This window comes from Struthio camelus, chromosome 7, assembly GCF_040807025.1.
Source record: "Struthio camelus isolate bStrCam1 chromosome 7, bStrCam1.hap1, whole genome shotgun sequence".
Taxonomy (NCBI): domain Eukaryota; kingdom Metazoa; phylum Chordata; class Aves; order Struthioniformes; family Struthionidae; genus Struthio; species Struthio camelus.
This window is the reverse complement of record NC_090948.1, coordinates 6,527,192-6,545,804: the sequence shown is the minus strand read 5'-3', so window position 1 is coordinate 6,545,804 and position 18,613 is coordinate 6,527,192. Positions and strand designations below refer to the sequence as shown.

Below are 18,613 nucleotides of genomic sequence, written 5' to 3'. Positions count from 1 at the left end.
GAGGAGAAAGGACTGAGGTAGTCTCAGCATCTTAAAAGTATGAGGGAAATGCTTTACTGTTTTAAGTCTTGCATCACAGGGAGCATGCTGAAACGTAATTCTCTACACTGCTACTGCAACAAGCCACCTGTGCTTTACATCTGCTGCCCATTACAGTTTAGAAGATGGGAACTCTGGTGATATTAGACATGGTACTTTTAGTACAGACATGTAAGCCTTAGAACTCATTGTCTTTTCCCAAAGTGAGTTTAAGAAATATTCTCCCTCTGTCATTCACCAAATACACCAGCAATCTTAGAGAAGTCATTTCTCCTGTACTGAAATCCTCAGTGTGCCTACATGGCCATCAGTGCGTACACTTATCAAATGATACCCGTTAACAATTAAGGACTGGATAGTCCTTACACTACACCAACTTTTGGCAGAAGTTTTTCTCAATGTCTTCCTTCTCAAGGGAAGATGAATATTTGTCATGTCCCTAGTAAAAGAATATTCCTGCTTCCCATGCTGGAGGTACTAAGAAAATACTACTCTAATGGATTTGGGGAGTTTTAGCACAATGAAGAACTTACCAGTCTGCAGACTAAATGCATCATGAGATGAAAATAGACATATATGGACTGTGTGTTTGTTGAATTAGGGAAAATATCTCCTTACTCCATATAGAAAGAGAAATTATTTTGCTTTTTCTTCAAGCTACTGTCAGCACTATCACAATTTAGGAAAATCAAATGGAAGCTGGATGGGCAGGCTCCAGTGGTAGGGACTTCAGGAGTGGGATGCTTGTTTTGTGCCAGCCCGGGCATGCAACAGCCTGATTTCCCCAGGATGTAGATACAGATTTTGTCAATATAGAAACAAAAGTTTAGTGCTACCTCTACAGGGAAGAAGCAATTTATTTATTACTCAATAGTGGCAGAATTGAAGATTCGGCTTAAAGTGCAATTTCTTTGATAGTTGTGGAAAAAAACAAAAAACAAATATAACAATATTTTGAGATAAAGGTTTCTTATTATGATTTCTTTTCCAGTAAGAATGCCAGTCATCAAGTATATTATTGTAAATATGGCCTGAGGGAACTGGCTTAAAAGTGAACATACGCCTTTCTTCCTGATCTCATGTGAGTAAATGTAGATGTCCTACTTTGGAAAGGAGAGTCAAAGGAAAACTGAAATCACCCCCTTGTTTGCAGTACAGGAATATAGAGATTCCTTTATGGCAAAGTTTCAAGGCAGCAATCTGAAAACGATTTGCAAGAAAAAGATGGAGGTACATTTTTAAAAGCAACAAAATCCTAGTTAGTATCAATAGATTTTAAACTCCTCAGTCACTTTCTACTCCAGAAAAATCTGATTCCTTAAATTACCTCACCCAGTGTTACTCTGGAAGGCTATTTCCCTTTTAGTTTATTGTGATAAGATCAGTTTTCAGATGCTTCCAAATATTACCTGTGTGAAAAATTATTACAGCTTTGTGCATTCCCATATAAATTCCCCTATAAACATAAGTTCCCATATTCATTTGTTATAGCTCTGCCCTGTGCCCCTATAATAGATGAAGTTTTAAAAAACGTATTTTCTAGAGTAGTTTATCTTTTCTGAATGTTTTCAACACTGACTGGGTCATTTCAGGGGAGCTTATTGAAGAGTGAAAGAATACTGTGTTTCCTTGTAGAAGTGCTAGATTTCAGAGATTTCTAAGTCCTACATTTCTCTGTAATTCCCAGTTGAATAGAGCTCACACTTCTGAGGCATGAGATGTCTCTAACTGACAAAAACCCTAGGAAGAATTTCATGTCAATCCCTGAAGGCCTTTTCGTTTAATCTCTGTTTGTTTTTCCCCTGTGCCTCACAATCTGAACGATCAGAAATGGAAAGGTAGATAAAATCAAGTATGAGAATATTGCCACAATGTGGAAGGCCTTAAAGGCAATTTATCACACAACTGAAGCCAGTCAAATTATCTCATGCATGTATGAGAATGTACTAAAACAACAGCTGCTATTGTTTTTGTGACATCCATTGCATCCTGGGAGAACAGTATTACATTTTAAAGAATTGCCTTTAAGCAAGAGGATGTGAACATTTTAGAAAAGCACTAATGAGCAAAGAGTCCACTCTCTCTCCACTGCTTTCACTGAAAGGAAAAAATAGATGAACACTGCTGATGCCACAGAATGTAAATCAAAATACACAGCTCGATCAGGACTTCAAAGAAATACATCTTAAGACATTCATAGCTAGTGAGGCAGCGGTATGATCTCTATTACAATGTCCCGTTTTTTTTTTTTGAAATGGACTCTTCAGAGGATGATTTTCATATATAGGCATACATGGTATTTGCCTATTAATAGACACAGTATTTCAGCAAAGTCATTTTCTGCCCTGCAGACATTTATAACAACGGGATATTTTACATGTCACATATGATGGCTCTTGTGAGGAGTTTTACTTCTACATTCCACTTATCAGTGACCATAAAACCCACTTTTTCAGCACTATTTCAAAACCAGATCAAGTAATGATTGTACTTACGGGAAATATTTACATAAACTCTTTAAAATCTGAAATCTAAACAGTAATAAACCATAGAAAAAGTACTAAGAAAGACTTAATTTCTCTCAGGCACCTAATGCCATATGAGAAAGTAGTTTAAAGTGTGAAAATCAGTCATTGCAGGAGTTAGCCTTATTGAAGAAAAAAACTCTCGTGCCTTGCCTTTCCTCCATTGACTATGTATTTTTTCCTTTTCCACAGTTCCTGGACTCTACTTTAAATTAGTTGCTATTAGCTTCCACTTTTTTCCACTTCTTAACGCATGCAGTTTTTCTGTAGAGCTGCCTTCTAACTGGTTTGGCCAGTCTGCCCCATAGATCTGCCCCAGACCTGTTCCCCTTGCTGAGAGGCCATGCAAACCGCACAGTTACCCAGATATCAAATCGCAGCTTCACATTAGCAGGCACTGTTACTCTCATCCTATATAAATGTATCTTAGAGTAGAATGCACCAATGCAAATAAATTGCTTATTAGCCCTAGAAAAATGTGGTTTCTGTATATGCCTAATCAAATAGTAAACTAGTGCTTTATCAGATTGCTAGGTCATTTCCAAAGGTCTGAAACAATCAGACAAGCTTGCTTCTCACCTTTTATCCATATTCCAGATCATTTAGTGGCGTGGATATCTACTGCACAGTCTGTAGCATCTCAGACACATAAATTCCATGTTTATCCGTAACATTATGCACTCAAGGCGTGCAGGCCAGTGCCTGAATTTCAGCAATAGTCACCAGCGAAAAAAGCTCAGGATTATGTTAGCATGATTGTAAATTTTAATTTTACTTCTTAGGAAAAAACTAATTTTGAAGTCCAAATCAATCGAAGGGGCACTAGGTGTGGATATCTGGGACTGGCATTCTCAGTCTCTCTCTGTGTCTGTGAATCATTATGTTGATATTTCAGATTTATGTCTGTGTATCTGAGGTATTTCTCAGGAGATTTTTCATGCTGTCTGTGTATAGAATATTACAGGAGTGATGGGTACCCTATTACTCTTATGCTCTACTGTTTTCATGTAGGGCCTCTAGGTTGCAATTTAGCTCAGAAATTCCAGCACGAGATGCCCTACAAATACAGAGAAACAGACAATCCCTGTCTCAAGACCTCATAAACTGAACCGACAAGAAAAAGGTGGGAGAAGGGAAATATTGTTTTTTACTAGGTGAGAACTGAAGTAAACAGATATAGATTCTGATAAACTCACTCTCACCGGGTACTTTTTAGTGGATATGACTGCATTAGGCAGCATTAGATGAGGTGGCATGATTTAAAGAGGTTGGTAAGTTTGTGGTAGAAATAGATATTAGTCTTTTTAGTCTCAGTTCACTGTCTTAATCATTAGCCCTCTGTTTGTTTTATTTACAACTTTTCTGATGTCATGTTTCCAAGTATTTAACTAACTTTTATTACAGTGGAAGTTAATGCAAAACTAATTTACCTGTTCAACCATTTTCTAGTTAATTATTTCATGGCATTGATACTTGGATGAGAAGATGTTGCCTGGGTAGCAGAATAATCCTCTATTCTTTTTACAAAAGCTTTAAATCTTTTATGATTCATCTAATCCCTCATTCAAAGGATTAAACCACCCCAATATTGTGGTCCATCATCATTACACTGTATGGTTCCAACTCCTAAGTACTTTTTGACTTTCTCTTTCCAACAATCTACCCAAGCCAGACAGAAGAGGGAAATGTGTGTGTCCTTGTTTTACAGAGATAACAGACACAAGGTATTGTTCATACGCACAAGAGCTGCAGTAATTACGGGCAGTGTGAGTCACAGAGCCAACAGCAATACAGCAGTAGGAAGATCATTCTCCCCAATGCTGTTCTCATATCTTGTTCCAGGTCTCCTCAGACACATACTGAGCTGCACATTAGCAACATTTACCAGTGGGATGAGATGTTTGCCCTGAAAAAGGCTAAAAGAAGCCTTGCCAGAAGGCTGTCAGTGTCACTATTGCCAGACACAAGAGAAGAATCGTAGTTTGATCAGAGGACTGTTTTCTGAAAAGCTTTCCCTAAATGAGATTTCCTGAACTCACGTCTGAAATCCAAATAGTTAAGTTTAATGAAAATTTTCTTTAACAACAGCAGACAGGAAAACTACCTCAACGGTTAACTCTGCTATAGCACTTTCTTTCAGGGAAGTGAGTGAATGTTCATCAGCAAGATCATTCAAAGAAAAGTCAGGAAAGGACGTATAAAGGCCAGTGTCTCTCAATGATTACGTTAGAGTAGTGAGGATAGGATGAAATCAGAAAGGAACGTAACAAAACCAGTGCTACAGAAATTAATTTTAATTTATGAATAAAATAACAATTTATTCTGCATTTCATCATCTTTTTGGACCCTTAAAAACGTTGATGGGGTGGGACAGCCAGGGAACATCTGCTGAAGGAGGGGGAGTTGACTAAGGCAGCAGGATTACAAATCAGGTGTGGAAAACAAGCCCTGATACAGAGTTTGTCAAGGTTGACCTACCAGTCCTGCACCTTTGTCCGTAATTCCTGCCTTGCATCCTGAAAAGCTCAATGTTTCTCCTGTCTTTTAACATTCTGCCTCTCTTCCACTCTTGGTCTGTTTTGTCAAAAACAGGAAAGTAACCATGACTCACAGAACAATCAGCTTAAAATTAAACAGTAGAACTAACCTTCTTCCTCACTAAGAAAGACTGCTGGAAAGATTTTTAGACTTAGCCGAAGCACATTCACTTAAAGGGAGCCCGATAGATTTTCGAGTGTTTCTTGCATAGGCATTCAAATTCAGGCCGTTCTGCTATTACTTTTCATTTCCTCCTTTTGTGCAACTTAACCAATACACTTCTAAACTTTTTCGTGCACTCTGAAGAATAGCTGACACAGGACTAAGCCACACTTGAACTATGTTTACCTGTTCAGTGCTGTGAGATGACAGGGTTTAGTGATCCCTTCGGCAGTCTGAGACCGTGTATTCCAATGTGATTAATGTTTAACACAACTCGTTCCACTGCGATCTGAGTAGGTCGTTGCTATGTTAGCTCAGTCCTCACCCTTCCATCAGAGTTTGGTTGAAGGGGGAGACTTTCTGCACTTTCTCCCCTGCACAGAAAAACTAAGCTAAGCAAGGAGAGGATAAGTGACTGCTGAGTGTATTTTAAAATATAGATCTCAAAGTAGCTAAAGTCTAATTTCTTACCTTTGCCCCAGGCGGATACCACAAAGTATGTGAAAGGAACTGTTGGTTTTGTCTCACAGAACCTCTCCTTTGTAATAAGCGATATTACTTTTAATTTACTGTGCAGGTGAGCCATCTCACCAAAGTTGACTCAATAGTGCGTTTCTCTCTTTGCTAAAAAGATAGAGTTTGTTACCAAACAACAATAACAACAAAAGGTGCAGAAAAGCAATGGAAAATGCCTACGTGCAGTGCTAAGGATCATAGACTCTGGGTGATGTAGTAGTATCGCTGAATAAACACCTTCACATGAGAGAAATTTCAAATAGGTACTGATACTCACCTGCGGATCTTCAGCATGTGCCTTTGCTTCATTCTAGGATATTGCATAACCACCAGAGACAAAAAGTAAAACATACAGAGAAATGTTTTGTACTTTAGTGAAAGATGTTTTAGTGGCAAATAAATTGCATTTGCTGGAGGAAACTTGTTCTCCTGTCTGCTTAAATAGAGAATAAAAGAATGTTAGTCCTGTTTTCAGGATCTTGTTTTTGGTTTCATATTTCATTTTGGAATTTGGTTATAGTCCTTTGCCCTTAGTCTGAATATAACAAGGCTTTGTCCTTGCCTATAATAGGATGAATATCATCTGTTTAAAAGAGATTTGTAACTGGTGATACTGCCATCTATTAGTAAAGGTGGATGTTCCACTTAAGATGAACCCGTTGAGAGTTCATGTACTATCCTAACCAAACACTGGTGAACAACGAAAATTTTTTTTTGTGGCTGTGGCTCACCATCCTTAATCAGAAAATGAGCAATGATTTACTACAATTATCAGCTACCTGAATTGAAAAACTGATGTTTTCTTTATCTTCCTTTTCACTGTCCTTCTCTTTGCCTTTTATTTTCCATGAAACCCTCTTGTTGCCAAAAATTGAGTGACAGCTAGTCCTGTGAGTATTTCAATGTTAGAATCTAAGTCATGCTTTCCAGATTGACAGACTCACTCATATTGGAACCCTAGCAAAAGTACCTGGCCTCCCAACTAGTCAGAAAAAAAGCTAAGATGAGGGTCCAGGCAATTTCTAAAGGGCTACAGCTATATCTGCAATGTCAGTGTTTGCCTGTGATAATGCCTTGTTTATCTTCAAGGCAGCAGCACAGTGCCTTGCTGCCTGTGCAGCAAGTAAGCTGCTTGTCCCAGTGTGTTTCCCCGAGGATCAGCTTCACATGCAGCAAGATGTAATGGGCCAGGTACAGCTTAGCAGCTGTGCCACAGACCGCTGAGGCTGGCAGACGTGGAGGTATGGAGCACTGATCCCCGGCCTGTGTTCCACCAAACAGTGAAGGCATCACCATAAAGTGTGTACACTGCAATCATTATCAGAGAAATAAAAAGCTGGAGGTAAGATGCTATTTTTGAGTAAGAAATCAATGTAAACATTTTTTTCCTTTGGGCTATAAGAAATACCCTGCTCTTTTTGCCTTTTCTGAATAGCTGAGTGAAATAGCTGACAGATAAATATGGCAGTGAGACCTCATTCAAGCATGGAGGACTACACTTTTTTCTGAGTATCTGACTGTGGGCAGTCTCTCTCTTCTTATTTTGCTCCACTCTTAATCTGCTGCCTTTGAAAACTACATATACATGTCCAGCAGCTTTGGTAGAACTGGATTAGGCCATATGTGCTCACTTGGAAGGACAGTTCCTGAGTAATTTTTGAACTTTTGACTGCATCTGGCATAAGGAAGCAAGCAGTTGAGGCTCTGGTCAAAAGCATCTGATTTCACATAAACCCGTTCTAGGAGTGAAATGTTTCAGCGTCTAAAATTCGTATATTCATTTCGAGATTTTGTGTTCATTTCAGCAGAACTGTTAGTCTCAGCAATATAAACTTTTTCACAAATACCTTTTCTATCATCTTTTTCTGAAATCATGAAATGAAATGCAAAGATCTCTATTAGGGTTACAGAGTTAAGCTGTGATTAAAATTAGTCTTGACTTGAGATGCATTTCCTTTGCAAAAAAACCTCCACTTGCTTGATTTTAAACAATAAGTTATCCACACTAATGCTCACTATTGAATTCTACCTGAATTCAGTGATGCTTTGAGATGTTTCCATCACCTTGCAGCTTTAGAAATATCTGAAGAATGCTTTGCTGAATAAGGATATGATTGCTCACATTTCTTTGTTGCACAGGAGCACTTTGCTGAAAGAGAACCTAATTCTCTGAGTCCTGATAGGTCTGAGAACGGGATTACTCCCACCGCCCTAGTTCAACAAAGGACAGGACACTTAATTAGGAGAACACTTAAGAAGTCTTAAACGCTTGGAGTAGAAATGATAACGCTAGGGTAATAGCAATGTGATTTGTAATGCAAATACAACTCTGCCCAATAGCATATATGACTTAGTTACATATCCTGATTTCAAATAGGGTTTTGTATAATGGAATCTAATGGCACATTCTCCAGCTGTGGTTTGTTGGTGGATCCCATGAGCTCCTGGAGCTCTAGCTGAAGGCCATGGAAACTAAGGAAGTCTCAGAAGCTTTCACAAGGATTATTCCTGCAGTAATTATTATTACACAAAAGATAAAAAGAGGAAGACTCTGCGTATTATCTATATTTTGGTCCCACCTTTTATTGCTCAAACTCACATCAGCATTATGTAGAATCATGAGTCTAAAGCTATCTATGTACAACCATAGTTCTGGCTATTTATTTAATATGATGTTTTTTACTTTGCTGATTCTTATGCTCACCCACAGTCTTGTTCTCCACATGAACTTTGTGAGGAGGACACTTGGAGCTGAAGCTGTCCAGAAAGAAGTCTCTCTCACTGGGCATCATTTCTTGGACATTTGCTAATCCCAGAGGCTTTAGTGATCGAATAGTATTACTGATTGTGCCGTTAAGTTTGATATTTACTGCTTGTATAGCAATCAAAAATGTACCACTATATTTGCAGGTGAATGAGAAGACTAAGCGTCTCACTTAAACATTCTGCGCTCTTGCTTGGCAATGATGGACAATAAGATGTAAAAATGACCCTGCATCACATAAGCTTTTGCCACATTTTCAAAGCGGTCACCAGAAACCAGTTTTAACTCATCTTCTCAGGTACTGATTTTTCCTAAGATCAATAAGATTGCAATTTTTATGAGATATGAACTTCTGCAGCTTTATATAAGGCACCTCTGCAATATGATATATTGATTATTATAGAGCTTTGCAGCAGGGTGTATTGCCAAGTAGTGGTATATGTAGAAAGGCTTTCTTGATTCCGAGGAGTGTACTTGTGCCATCAGAAGCCTTTCTTGCAAGACAGGTCCAGAGCAGACGTTGAGTTAATTTTGCTATAACAGAAGTAGAAAATATTTCTTAGGAAAGATTATTATCAAGTATCCATCCCTGTAGTCACTACCCTTCTCTTACACTAGCTTCCACAGTCCTTCAGCTTCCTCTCATTTGGAATAACAGCACCACTTCCTCTTTTTCTACCCTTGATTTTAGAGTGCATACCGTTGACCATCTCAGAAACAGCTAGTGTCTCTAGTTTTGGTTCACATCCATTGCTATGTCTCAGTCTATGCGCTGGTGAGGAGCTACATGGAACAAAGGAGTCACACGGTGTCCATCCAGCGCACACCCCTTCTTTCCCTCTGACAGTTCTTCTCCTCTAGCAGACATCTTACAATATTCCCATTTCTTTCAGCTCTTCCAGTGACCCTTATCATCATCACATATCTCTTCCTCATCTCCTCTTTCTCTCTTTGAAGAATCTTGATAATATATTCAGAAAGATAATTTATGAACTCTGAAATGATTTTTGCCCCACTGTCTGACCCAGAAAACTAGTCCAGTCTTACATTCTTAATTCTTCAATCTATTATTGTGCTGACACTGTCCTCACTTCCTTCTGTCTTTCCATTCTCCTGGCACCTTTCTTCCTACTACTTACGTCTTCAGCTACCTGAATGTATCTTTCTCTCTTAGGCGTTTCACTTATCCTTTGGTTTTCTGAAGTCAAGAAAATGGATGGAAAACTTTGAAGAGAAGCCAGACCCGCAAACAATACAACATACGTCAACTACAACTCAGAAAAGTAGCCTGGAGCTATCTAAATCTGGCCATCGTACTAATGCTGTGGCACAGAGAATAAATGCAGCTTCCTCCAGTTCATTAAAAATATTAGAATTCCAAACTTTTTTCCATTCAGTATAACCGTATAAAACAGATTGAGCACATGGTATCTGCTGACTGCTGCTGGGTTTTGGCAGGGATCACGAATCATAACTTCAAAGAAATGGCACATTTCGCTGCTCCAGTCCGACTGAAAACTTTGAGGTGCTTCAGCGGGTTGCAGGCTGGTGCATTCCCGTGCAGATGCACACAGTGAGCTTCTGCGTTGCTCCTGCACGAGGACACGTCCGCCTGGATGTCTTCGCCAAGTGGGAATGACAGTTTGGAGAACGGGCAGGCTGGAGCACGGATAACGCAAGGCAGGACTCGGCACCTCGCGGTGAAAGGCTTCTGTCATTTTTGCGGGAGGGAGCAGCAACACGGTGATTACTGCAGCAGAGCTGTCACTGCTGCCCTTCCCCGTTTAACAGGTAACTTCGGAGAAGAAAGGAGTACGATGAAAAAAATTAGCCGGTTCCAGCAATTGGCTCTGCAGCACCCAGAGATCGGGCGCACAGGGGTTTTGACGTGACGGATATTTTGATAGCTACCTTTTAGATGGGTAGCTTTGCAGGGACAGCTGGAAATTTTTGTATTTAAACAACTTCTGGCGTCCGGGCAGCAGGCCGGGAGGCGACCCTTCGCGCCCCAGAGCCCTTCAGCAGAGGCACGGGGGGTGCGTTGTCTTCCCCGGCCGCAGGATGGGAACTGAGGGCGGCTAAACCCGGGCCCAGCGGGCCCAGCGGGGGGCCCTGGGGAGCCACCGCCTGGGCCGTAAGCGGCACGGCCAGCGCCGGGGGGGGGGGAGGAGGCGCGGCGGCCGCTCGGAACTGGCGTTCGGCAGCCGCGGGCCCACCCGGAGGCCGGCGGCGCGGACCGGCGGCGCACCGCTGCGGCGGCGCTTCCTGCTCGGCGGCGGCGGCGGCGGCGCTGGGCAAGGCCGGAGCGCGGCGCTCGGTCCACCGCCGCTCCCCGCCCGCCCGGCTGCCCGCCGGCATGCAGCCCTTCACGGTGAACATCAAGCTGTCGGCGCGGACCCTGACGGGAGCCCTGAGCGCGCCCAACAGGGGGGCGGCGGACTGGTGAGGGGCCGGGGAGGGGCTGGCGGCGGCGAGGGGCGGTCGGCCTGGGCCCCGGGGCCGGGCAGCGCGGCGGCCCGGCGGCCGCGGAGGTTGTCCTTTCCCCGGCACCGGGACGGGAGGGCCCGCCTTGTGGCTCCTTCGTGCCGTCCTGACGGCTTCCTTGGGCTTCCGGCCTGCAGCTGCCTGAAGTTGATGGACCCTCGCTCTCTTCTGCGTTATTTGGGTCTCCTCCAGCTTTCTGCTAGCCAGAAGGCCCCATGCTTTTAAACTATAAGCTGAGACTTAGATATAGGCGCTCTTATGTGGTGCGTTGTTGTGACCAAGGCAGGGTCCCATTCTGCTAGCCGCTGGGCAGACTTATTCCCTCCCCCCAATCCTCTCCATTGCTGCAGAGAAGCCAGCGAAGCATCGGCAGAGAGCAGCTATGAAGTTTGAGCTGCCCAGTTCCCGAGCAAGGACAAAGCCGTCTCCTTAGAAGAGTTTATTCTGTTTCTATCGCAATAATAACGTTTGTTTCTCTAGGCAAAGGACTCACTGATGTAACAAACGGTTGAGATTTGGGTGGCTTCTTCTGGTTTCTAGTATGGGCCTTTTTTCTGTTATATTTTGAGTAGTGTGCAAAACAGATATATGTGTTGTTTTTGTATTTATTGCTCTGAGCAACAGGTTCACCCAATTCTGGGAAACGTAACCTAATGCTGCTGAATCTGAGGCAGAGAAATTAAAACTTTTGAAAACTACAGCCTTTAAGTTTGTCAGCTCTCAAGGCAGTGAACATTGAAGTTCTCTATTCTATTTTGGCACTGATTTTCTTCCTTGCTTAGTCTTCACCGTAGCTTTATGATTTTCTTCAGTGGCTACATTAATCCATCTTGTGAGGGCAAACAGGTCTCAGCAGATTTTCATGATTTCTGTAATCATTCACGTGTTATTTCCAAAAAAAAAAAAAAAAGGAAAAAACAATTTTAGAATATTCACTTACCAGCCTGCTCGTTTATAAAATCCAGGAATGCTTTTACAATTTACAAAAGGGGATGTTTGTACATAGACACAGAGAGATGCTTTGTGTCTTCTTAGCGTTACATCAGCAAAAGGTTCAGCAGATGGTGCTGGAACTGCATTTCATGGCATTTTTGGGTTAGCTTTTACTGTTGGATATTTGTATCTAGTAGTGTGAATTCAACTTACCAAAAAAAAAAGCATTGTTATTGAGGTGAAGTAGTTTTGGTTCTTTCTTGCTTGTTTGATGATATTGTATGCTTTTCTAGGGGATGGCAAGGTTTGATTGCATATGGATGTCATTCTCTTGTGCTGATAGTTGATGCCAATACTGCTCAGACTTTACAAGTTTTGGAAAGACACAAAGCTAATGTTGTCAAGGTGAGATACAGATGTTTTGAGGTATATTATTTGATTAAGGTGTATATATTATTATTCTAAATCACTGTAAGTACTTGATATTATATGGCACTTGACTTTTACATTAAGTCTGTTATAAAATGCCCATTTTTAAATGATCTCTTTTATGGCTAAATCAAACCGCACATGTTAAAATTTGAAGTTGATATTGGTGGTGTACCTTTAGCTGGATAGATACATATTGGCTTGTGTTACAGGACACAGACAAAAATGTTTCTAAGGAGACTTTTAACATTATAAAACAGTAAATGAATCTCTTTTTTTGGATGCCTCTGCTGATCTTTCCTGTTGTGGGAGAACCAACCCAGCATTCAGTTAGGAAGTTACTTTAATTTTTTCTTCTGTTTTACCCATAGAAAATGGCGGCCAAAACTCTAAACTAAAATTTAATGTTACGTATAGGGCAAACATACTTTTCTTTGCAGTTCCTCAGCTTGAAGTGGCATCAGTGAGAGTGTTTAACTTTGGATCAAGTGTGGAAAAAGGGTGCGTTTCTTTGATAAATTATTTGTTTGGCTGTGGAGTATGACTGCTTCAGGTAGGGTTTAGGGGAATGTTTGACTGACAGATTTAGTGTTAAATAGCCCTTAGCCCAGATGCCGTGGCAGTAGAAACATAACCAATTACATAGGTGATGTTCACATACCTCTTTGGAAAACCATTAATAATTAGAAATTCCGCAGGACACCTTGTAATAATTTTTGAGGGGAAATACCAGTCTTTTCCTGACCTTCCATGCTCTCCATCAAGCTTACACAGGTTCTCAGGCTGCCGATGCTGCTTTTCCATGGTCTGTGACCAGCCAGTAGACTAGAATACATCTCTTGCATCTCCTCTGCAGTCCTTACCTAGGAAGGTTGTTCCATCTTTTCTGTAGGAGCAACTTCTTGCCCATGTGTCAGAGAAGACATGTGAGTCACCTCACTGTGTAGAATTTCTGTTTTTGGATAAGTATAAACCTAAATTCAAATGGATTTCAGTCTTCTACCTCCACTAGGTAATATTTTATTCGGAGGTAAAATCTAGCATTTCTCACAATAAGCCAAAATAGAGTAGGCTTCAAAATAGTTAACAGAATAAGAATGTGTTTGTTCCTTTAACAATTTCTCCTTTTTATGTTGCAGTGTTGACCTGTATGTTCAAATACTTGCTTACATATTCTATATTGTGAAATGTATTGTGACCTGTTTATGTTATTACGGAGGCAGCACTAGTATTAGGCATTTAAAACCCATTTTCACAGTTGCTCCATTTCATGTGTCCACATTTCTGTTTAGTTGCCAGATTTTATATAATAGTATATTAGAAGGCAATCAGAAGTTTATGAAGTAAAATAGATTTACTGTAGGGTTTTTTTTTTTATTTCCTTTGATAAAGAAAAAGTTTAAATGTGTCTTCTGGAAATTGCATGCTACTTTTTCCCGTGTGCAATTTTATTTAAATAAACAATCTTCAGATAGATACACTGTAAGTGTTTGGGACATGACCACTCTCGGTATTTTAAAGTTAAACACAATTATTTTGCCTTTGGGTTTGATAATATAAATTTACTAACTTCTGAGTCATCATTTTCTGATGATGCCTTCTTGAACAATAAAAATGTTAACTTTTAAAAGTGGTTTTGAAATGTCAGTATAGTCAATAGTTATACAGGTGGTGGTATTTCTGTATCTTCATATAGTATAATGTGATTCTGTGCTACAGGGTCTAAATCCTTTTTTTTTTTTTTTCATTTTGCCAAACATATTGTTCAAATTCTTTGTCTTGTTGGTAGGGCAGTGTTGATGCCCATGTAAGAACTTGGCCAATAACCATTCAGATAATCGCAATGTAATTTCTAAAAATGGTTGTACAGTTTAGGTGTTACTTTAGATTGTTTAGGCAGATTCTTGCAATTGATTATGGCAGAAATGAGGGTGGAAGAATTAAATGTCAAACTGTAACATATTTTAAAACAGTGCTGAAATAGCGTTTGTGAAGTGCTGAAAGTTAATCTTTTCCAGCATGATTGTATGCTTACCTAAGTCTTATAGTGAGTTTTGAAAAGATTGTAATGATTACCCAAACATTGCGGTGAACTTAGAGCTCGTGTTGCTGGTATGTATAGTCTGTTCAGTGAAAAAACGGAGGTGACGTCTCTGATTCTCATTAAGAGGAGGTTATTTACAGTTATTGCAGAGCAAAGGTGTGTGGCTGGCCACTGCAACAGAGTAAATGGCGCTCTGTAAATCAATACCTTTGCTTGCCTTCTGGCACCTTGTTAGGGTAAGCATATCCTTAGCCTTAGTTATTATCAAGCTACCCTTTATGGTGAAAAAAAAAAAATTCTAGTGTCTAAAACTGTGTAGAGAATGCAAAATGTATGTAGTAAGGAGGTAGGAGCTACAGTGATGACTTTGTTCTAAAATTTCCACTTAAGTTAAACAATAAGTTATTGCAAAATCTGTTTTTGTTCCATGTAGTGATAGCATTTCAGTGTGCTTCAGTTGCATTTTCAAAGAAGTAACTTTATTTCAGTAGGAAACCAAACGTTGAAGTCCAAATAGTCTTTATGTAATTTATTAGATAATTTTTCAGAACCACCATCGGGTGGGTTATTAACAGAAACAGACTCTGGGAAAATGAGTAATTTATGGGGAGAAAGAATAAAGAGAAATTCTTTTCTGCTTTAAGAAATATATATTATATGAGAAATTATTATGAGGCCATGATCATTCCACATCCTTTAGATGCATTCATAAGTGGTTTTCTTCAATTCCCGATCATTTTATTAAGAATTTGTGCTTAGACCGTAAGATAGAGGGGATCTTTAAGAAGTGCACTGTGTATGTTTGACTATGTTAAATTCTTCGTAGTACAGGTTCACACCAACAAACTTGGTCTACAGGGAATCTTCTCCCCAAAAGCCAGTGCTTCAGTTGTGCAGAATTTCATAGCCCACCACTATCTGTAATTAAAAAGCAAAGAAATAAAAAATTGTTTCATAATCCATCTGCAATCCATTTAATAAGTTTTCTTTAAATACCTCCAGTCCTTTGGCTTCATAACTTTGTCTGGAATAGGTAATAGTCCCATTGAAAATTGCTCTGTGTTAGTTTTCTGTATGATAGTTCTGTGTTTGTGGGAGATTGATAACTTTATATGGAGTGGGTTATACCTGATTTTATGTTGGTGTGTAGACAAACAGTATCAAAGACAAATGCTTACAATAAAGTATTTTTCTTTTCTTCTTAGGAAGAGTACTTTCACAAAAAATGTAATTATAGGAAAAAATTTTTGATTCATCCCCAAAAATGAGAGGAATGAAATGTACATTTGTGTCTGTTCTGCTATATTAACAAACAGGGATAATCTTGCTCTGAGAATTTGGTGAGATGCAGGGCGTACATTGGGGAAAATAGACAGATCTCACCCCTGTTTCTGACCACTGCTGCTATATTTTCAAGTCAGGATGAAGAGGCAATGGTCAATACAGTAAGAAAATAATTCCTGCTAGGAGAGGATCAGGCCATGTGTGGGGACTCTGGTGGAGCACAGTGGGACTGGAACGAGGAGAGAAGGCTTAGAGTGCTAGAGCTGCACGTGTGCTGTTTTAAGACTGCTCACTTTTTATTGCTCATAACTGCTGACAGCTCCACCCTGGGGAACTGATGTTTTCCTGTCCTGGTATTTGCTTGGAAGTAATATCTATTTAACTGAGGAGGTAACAGCTTTGTAGATTTCTATTATTACTTCTTTTAATATTATATATTCACATACAGGTGAACAGCAGGGAGCAGGAATTACAAAACTAAAATTTGCAGATAAAGGACATTCTCCCAGGAATTCTTTCAGTTATTCTGATAGAAGTATGCGTTAGCTTTGTAGTCAGAACTCTTTGAAGGTTGCTTGCTGTGCATATGTAATGTTTTATTCAGTTTATTCAGCTAAGCTTTTTGAGGTGCACGCTGGTCATACCAGGGGTAGATGAGTAGCAAAACGGCGGCTAGTTTCCTGAATCCAGTTGTAAATCTAATTCATTTTTTCAAGGTAGTGCTGCCTAATGATAATTTTTAAATATGTGCTTACACAGATATCATTAAATGACGAGTAATTAGCCTTTGACCAGTTTTTATTTGTATCTTCAGGTTAAGTGGGCTAAAGAAAACTACCATCACAATATTGGCTCTCCATATTCTTTACGTTTAGCTTCTGCTGATGCTACTGGAAAAATAATTGTTTGGGATGTGGCAACAGGAACAGCTCGTTGTGAAATACAAGAACATGCAAAACCAATTCAAGGTAATGATAATCTATTATGTTTGTGTGGAAGATACTTTAGGGAGCCTTATGTACAAGTCCATCAGTTAGGATTTATAAACTATGCCCAGTTCTGCCATTGAATTGTACTGTTGGGGTTATTCACCTTCTGTATTTTTATTTACTCATCTTCTGTGTAAGACTTAACTATCTCCCAGAGTGATGCTGTGTTAATTCATTATGGTAGCATTTTCCAAGTTTTTTTGACAAACGTTGCAAACTGTTTTTATTAATGGTATTAAGTGTCAGATACATCTTCCTGTTTTTGAGCTGGGGATCTAGTGCAGCCTGCACTCCATCTGAATATTAGTGCCGTTTGCAGAGGTGTAGTGTTTTTACAGCATTACCTTCCTGTAAGCTAGAGTTTTGCTTGTGCACGTTTACTTTGAGAATTATTTAGGTGACTCATTATATAGTTACTGCTGACCAGACATACTAGCTTGATAACATAAATTTGCAATGTAACCATAGAGTTTTTTTCTGAGCATCTGTGCAACTGGCTGTTCATAGAGGCAGTAATGCTTTTCTATGCATAGATAGCAGTAATAGAGGTAAATGTGAAGGATTAAGAATTGAACAGTCAAGAGAAAGAGGAAATTTTGGATGGATACAAATATTTTTTTGCTTTCATTTGAGAAGATAGCTTAGTAGTGGCATTTGCTTCTTATGATTCTGCTTTATATATGGTAACCCAGTGCAGCTGGGAAGGTCTGGAAAATACCCAATAAATTCTACCTGAACAGTTCTGGACGGCTGGATAGTTGAAGATTCTTTGTCTTGTTTGCATTGAAAAGACTAATTCAGTGATTCTTAGCGTATCTCCAGTGTTACAAAATGTACACATTTCACAATTTGTTGTTGGAAGCTATAGAAAATTTATGTTTGCTTGTGGTAAGGGTAGAAATGTCTAGAAGTTTTGCCTGATATAGAGTTAGTGCTGTCTTAACTGGGCTTAAAGGATAGAGAACAAAATTTAGCCACTGACCTGATATAATGCAACTAAGAGAAGATGGGAAAGGAATAACATTTTTCCTGTCTTCTGTATGTGTGTTCTTCTGTTAGCGAGGTGAATGCTCCCTTTCATTAGTTAGCATCTTGTACTTCAACGGTGAAAAAGTTACAGTAGCGGTTAGAACAGGGAGTCAAAACATCTAGAGTTTCTTCCTAGTAACATCCCATATCTATTATCATCTTTATTATCACTTTAATTGGTGCAGTTTGTAGTTGATAGTACTACTCTGCTACTATTGCAACGGTTGGGGGAGGCGGGTAGGGGAAGGGGACAACTTGTGATAAACACTTTTCTGTGTATGGGAAACAATCACAGCAGATCTATCCAAGCACTGGCTTGAGTACGGGTTGGCTTTGTGAAGGACACGCTACTGAGGCCAGACTGCTTGCAGTACCTGAACTGCTGCTGGGACTAGACTGCTTCCAGCATCAGACTAGCTCTTTTGAAGTCAACTGGGAAGGATAAGCCTGAGGATAACTCTACAAGTGCAGCAGCATTTACATGCTCTGCAGCACATTCTGGATTTTCTGTTTATTGCTATTGCTGTCTGTATTAGCAACATGTCTACAAATTATTTCTGAAGTAAGCTTTAGAGTACCTTTCTTTTGCAGAAACAACTACCAGTTGTTTCTGGTTTCTAAGAATAATTTATAGCTTATTTGGACTATTTTAAAAAACTTACCATGATCTTTGCGTTTTTCCTGGTTTTCATTTTGAATTCTGTCATCTGAAAACCCACTTACAAAATTAGTTTTTTACATTATGCTTCTGTTTTTATAAACTCTGTGAAAGTAGGTAAAATATGATAGCACTGCCACTAAGTCGTATAGTAGGACAATGAATATTTATTCTTCTTCTGAGTGCAATTAATTTTAGTAGCGTTTTCTTGTGTTGTAA

The 18,613-nt window shown here is 39.6% G+C and overlaps 1 protein-coding gene across 6 annotated transcripts in view; it reads left to right on the top strand.

Annotated features, from left to right (window-relative positions):
* Positions 1 to 18,613, top strand: part of WDR11 (WD repeat domain 11) — a 172,284-nt gene that overhangs the window by 106,455 nt on the left and 47,216 nt on the right. For 3 of the 6 annotated variants that reach the window (XM_068951571.1, XM_068951572.1, XM_068951570.1), the window contains 4 exons: positions 8,691 to 8,842; positions 9,719 to 10,335; positions 12,255 to 12,366; positions 16,533 to 16,686. Coding sequence is in view for 3 of the 6 variants with exons in the window: in XM_068951568.1 (XP_068807669.1) it covers positions 10,901 to 10,986; positions 12,255 to 12,366; positions 16,533 to 16,686 (352 nt within the window). In the remaining 3 variants the exon portion in view is untranslated. Of the gene's footprint in view, positions 1 to 8,690; positions 8,843 to 9,718; positions 10,336 to 10,781; positions 10,987 to 12,254; positions 12,367 to 16,532; positions 16,687 to 18,613 lie in introns of those variants that run through there. The other 3 variants (XM_068951568.1, XM_068951569.1, XM_068951567.1) reach the window with 1 other exon arrangement.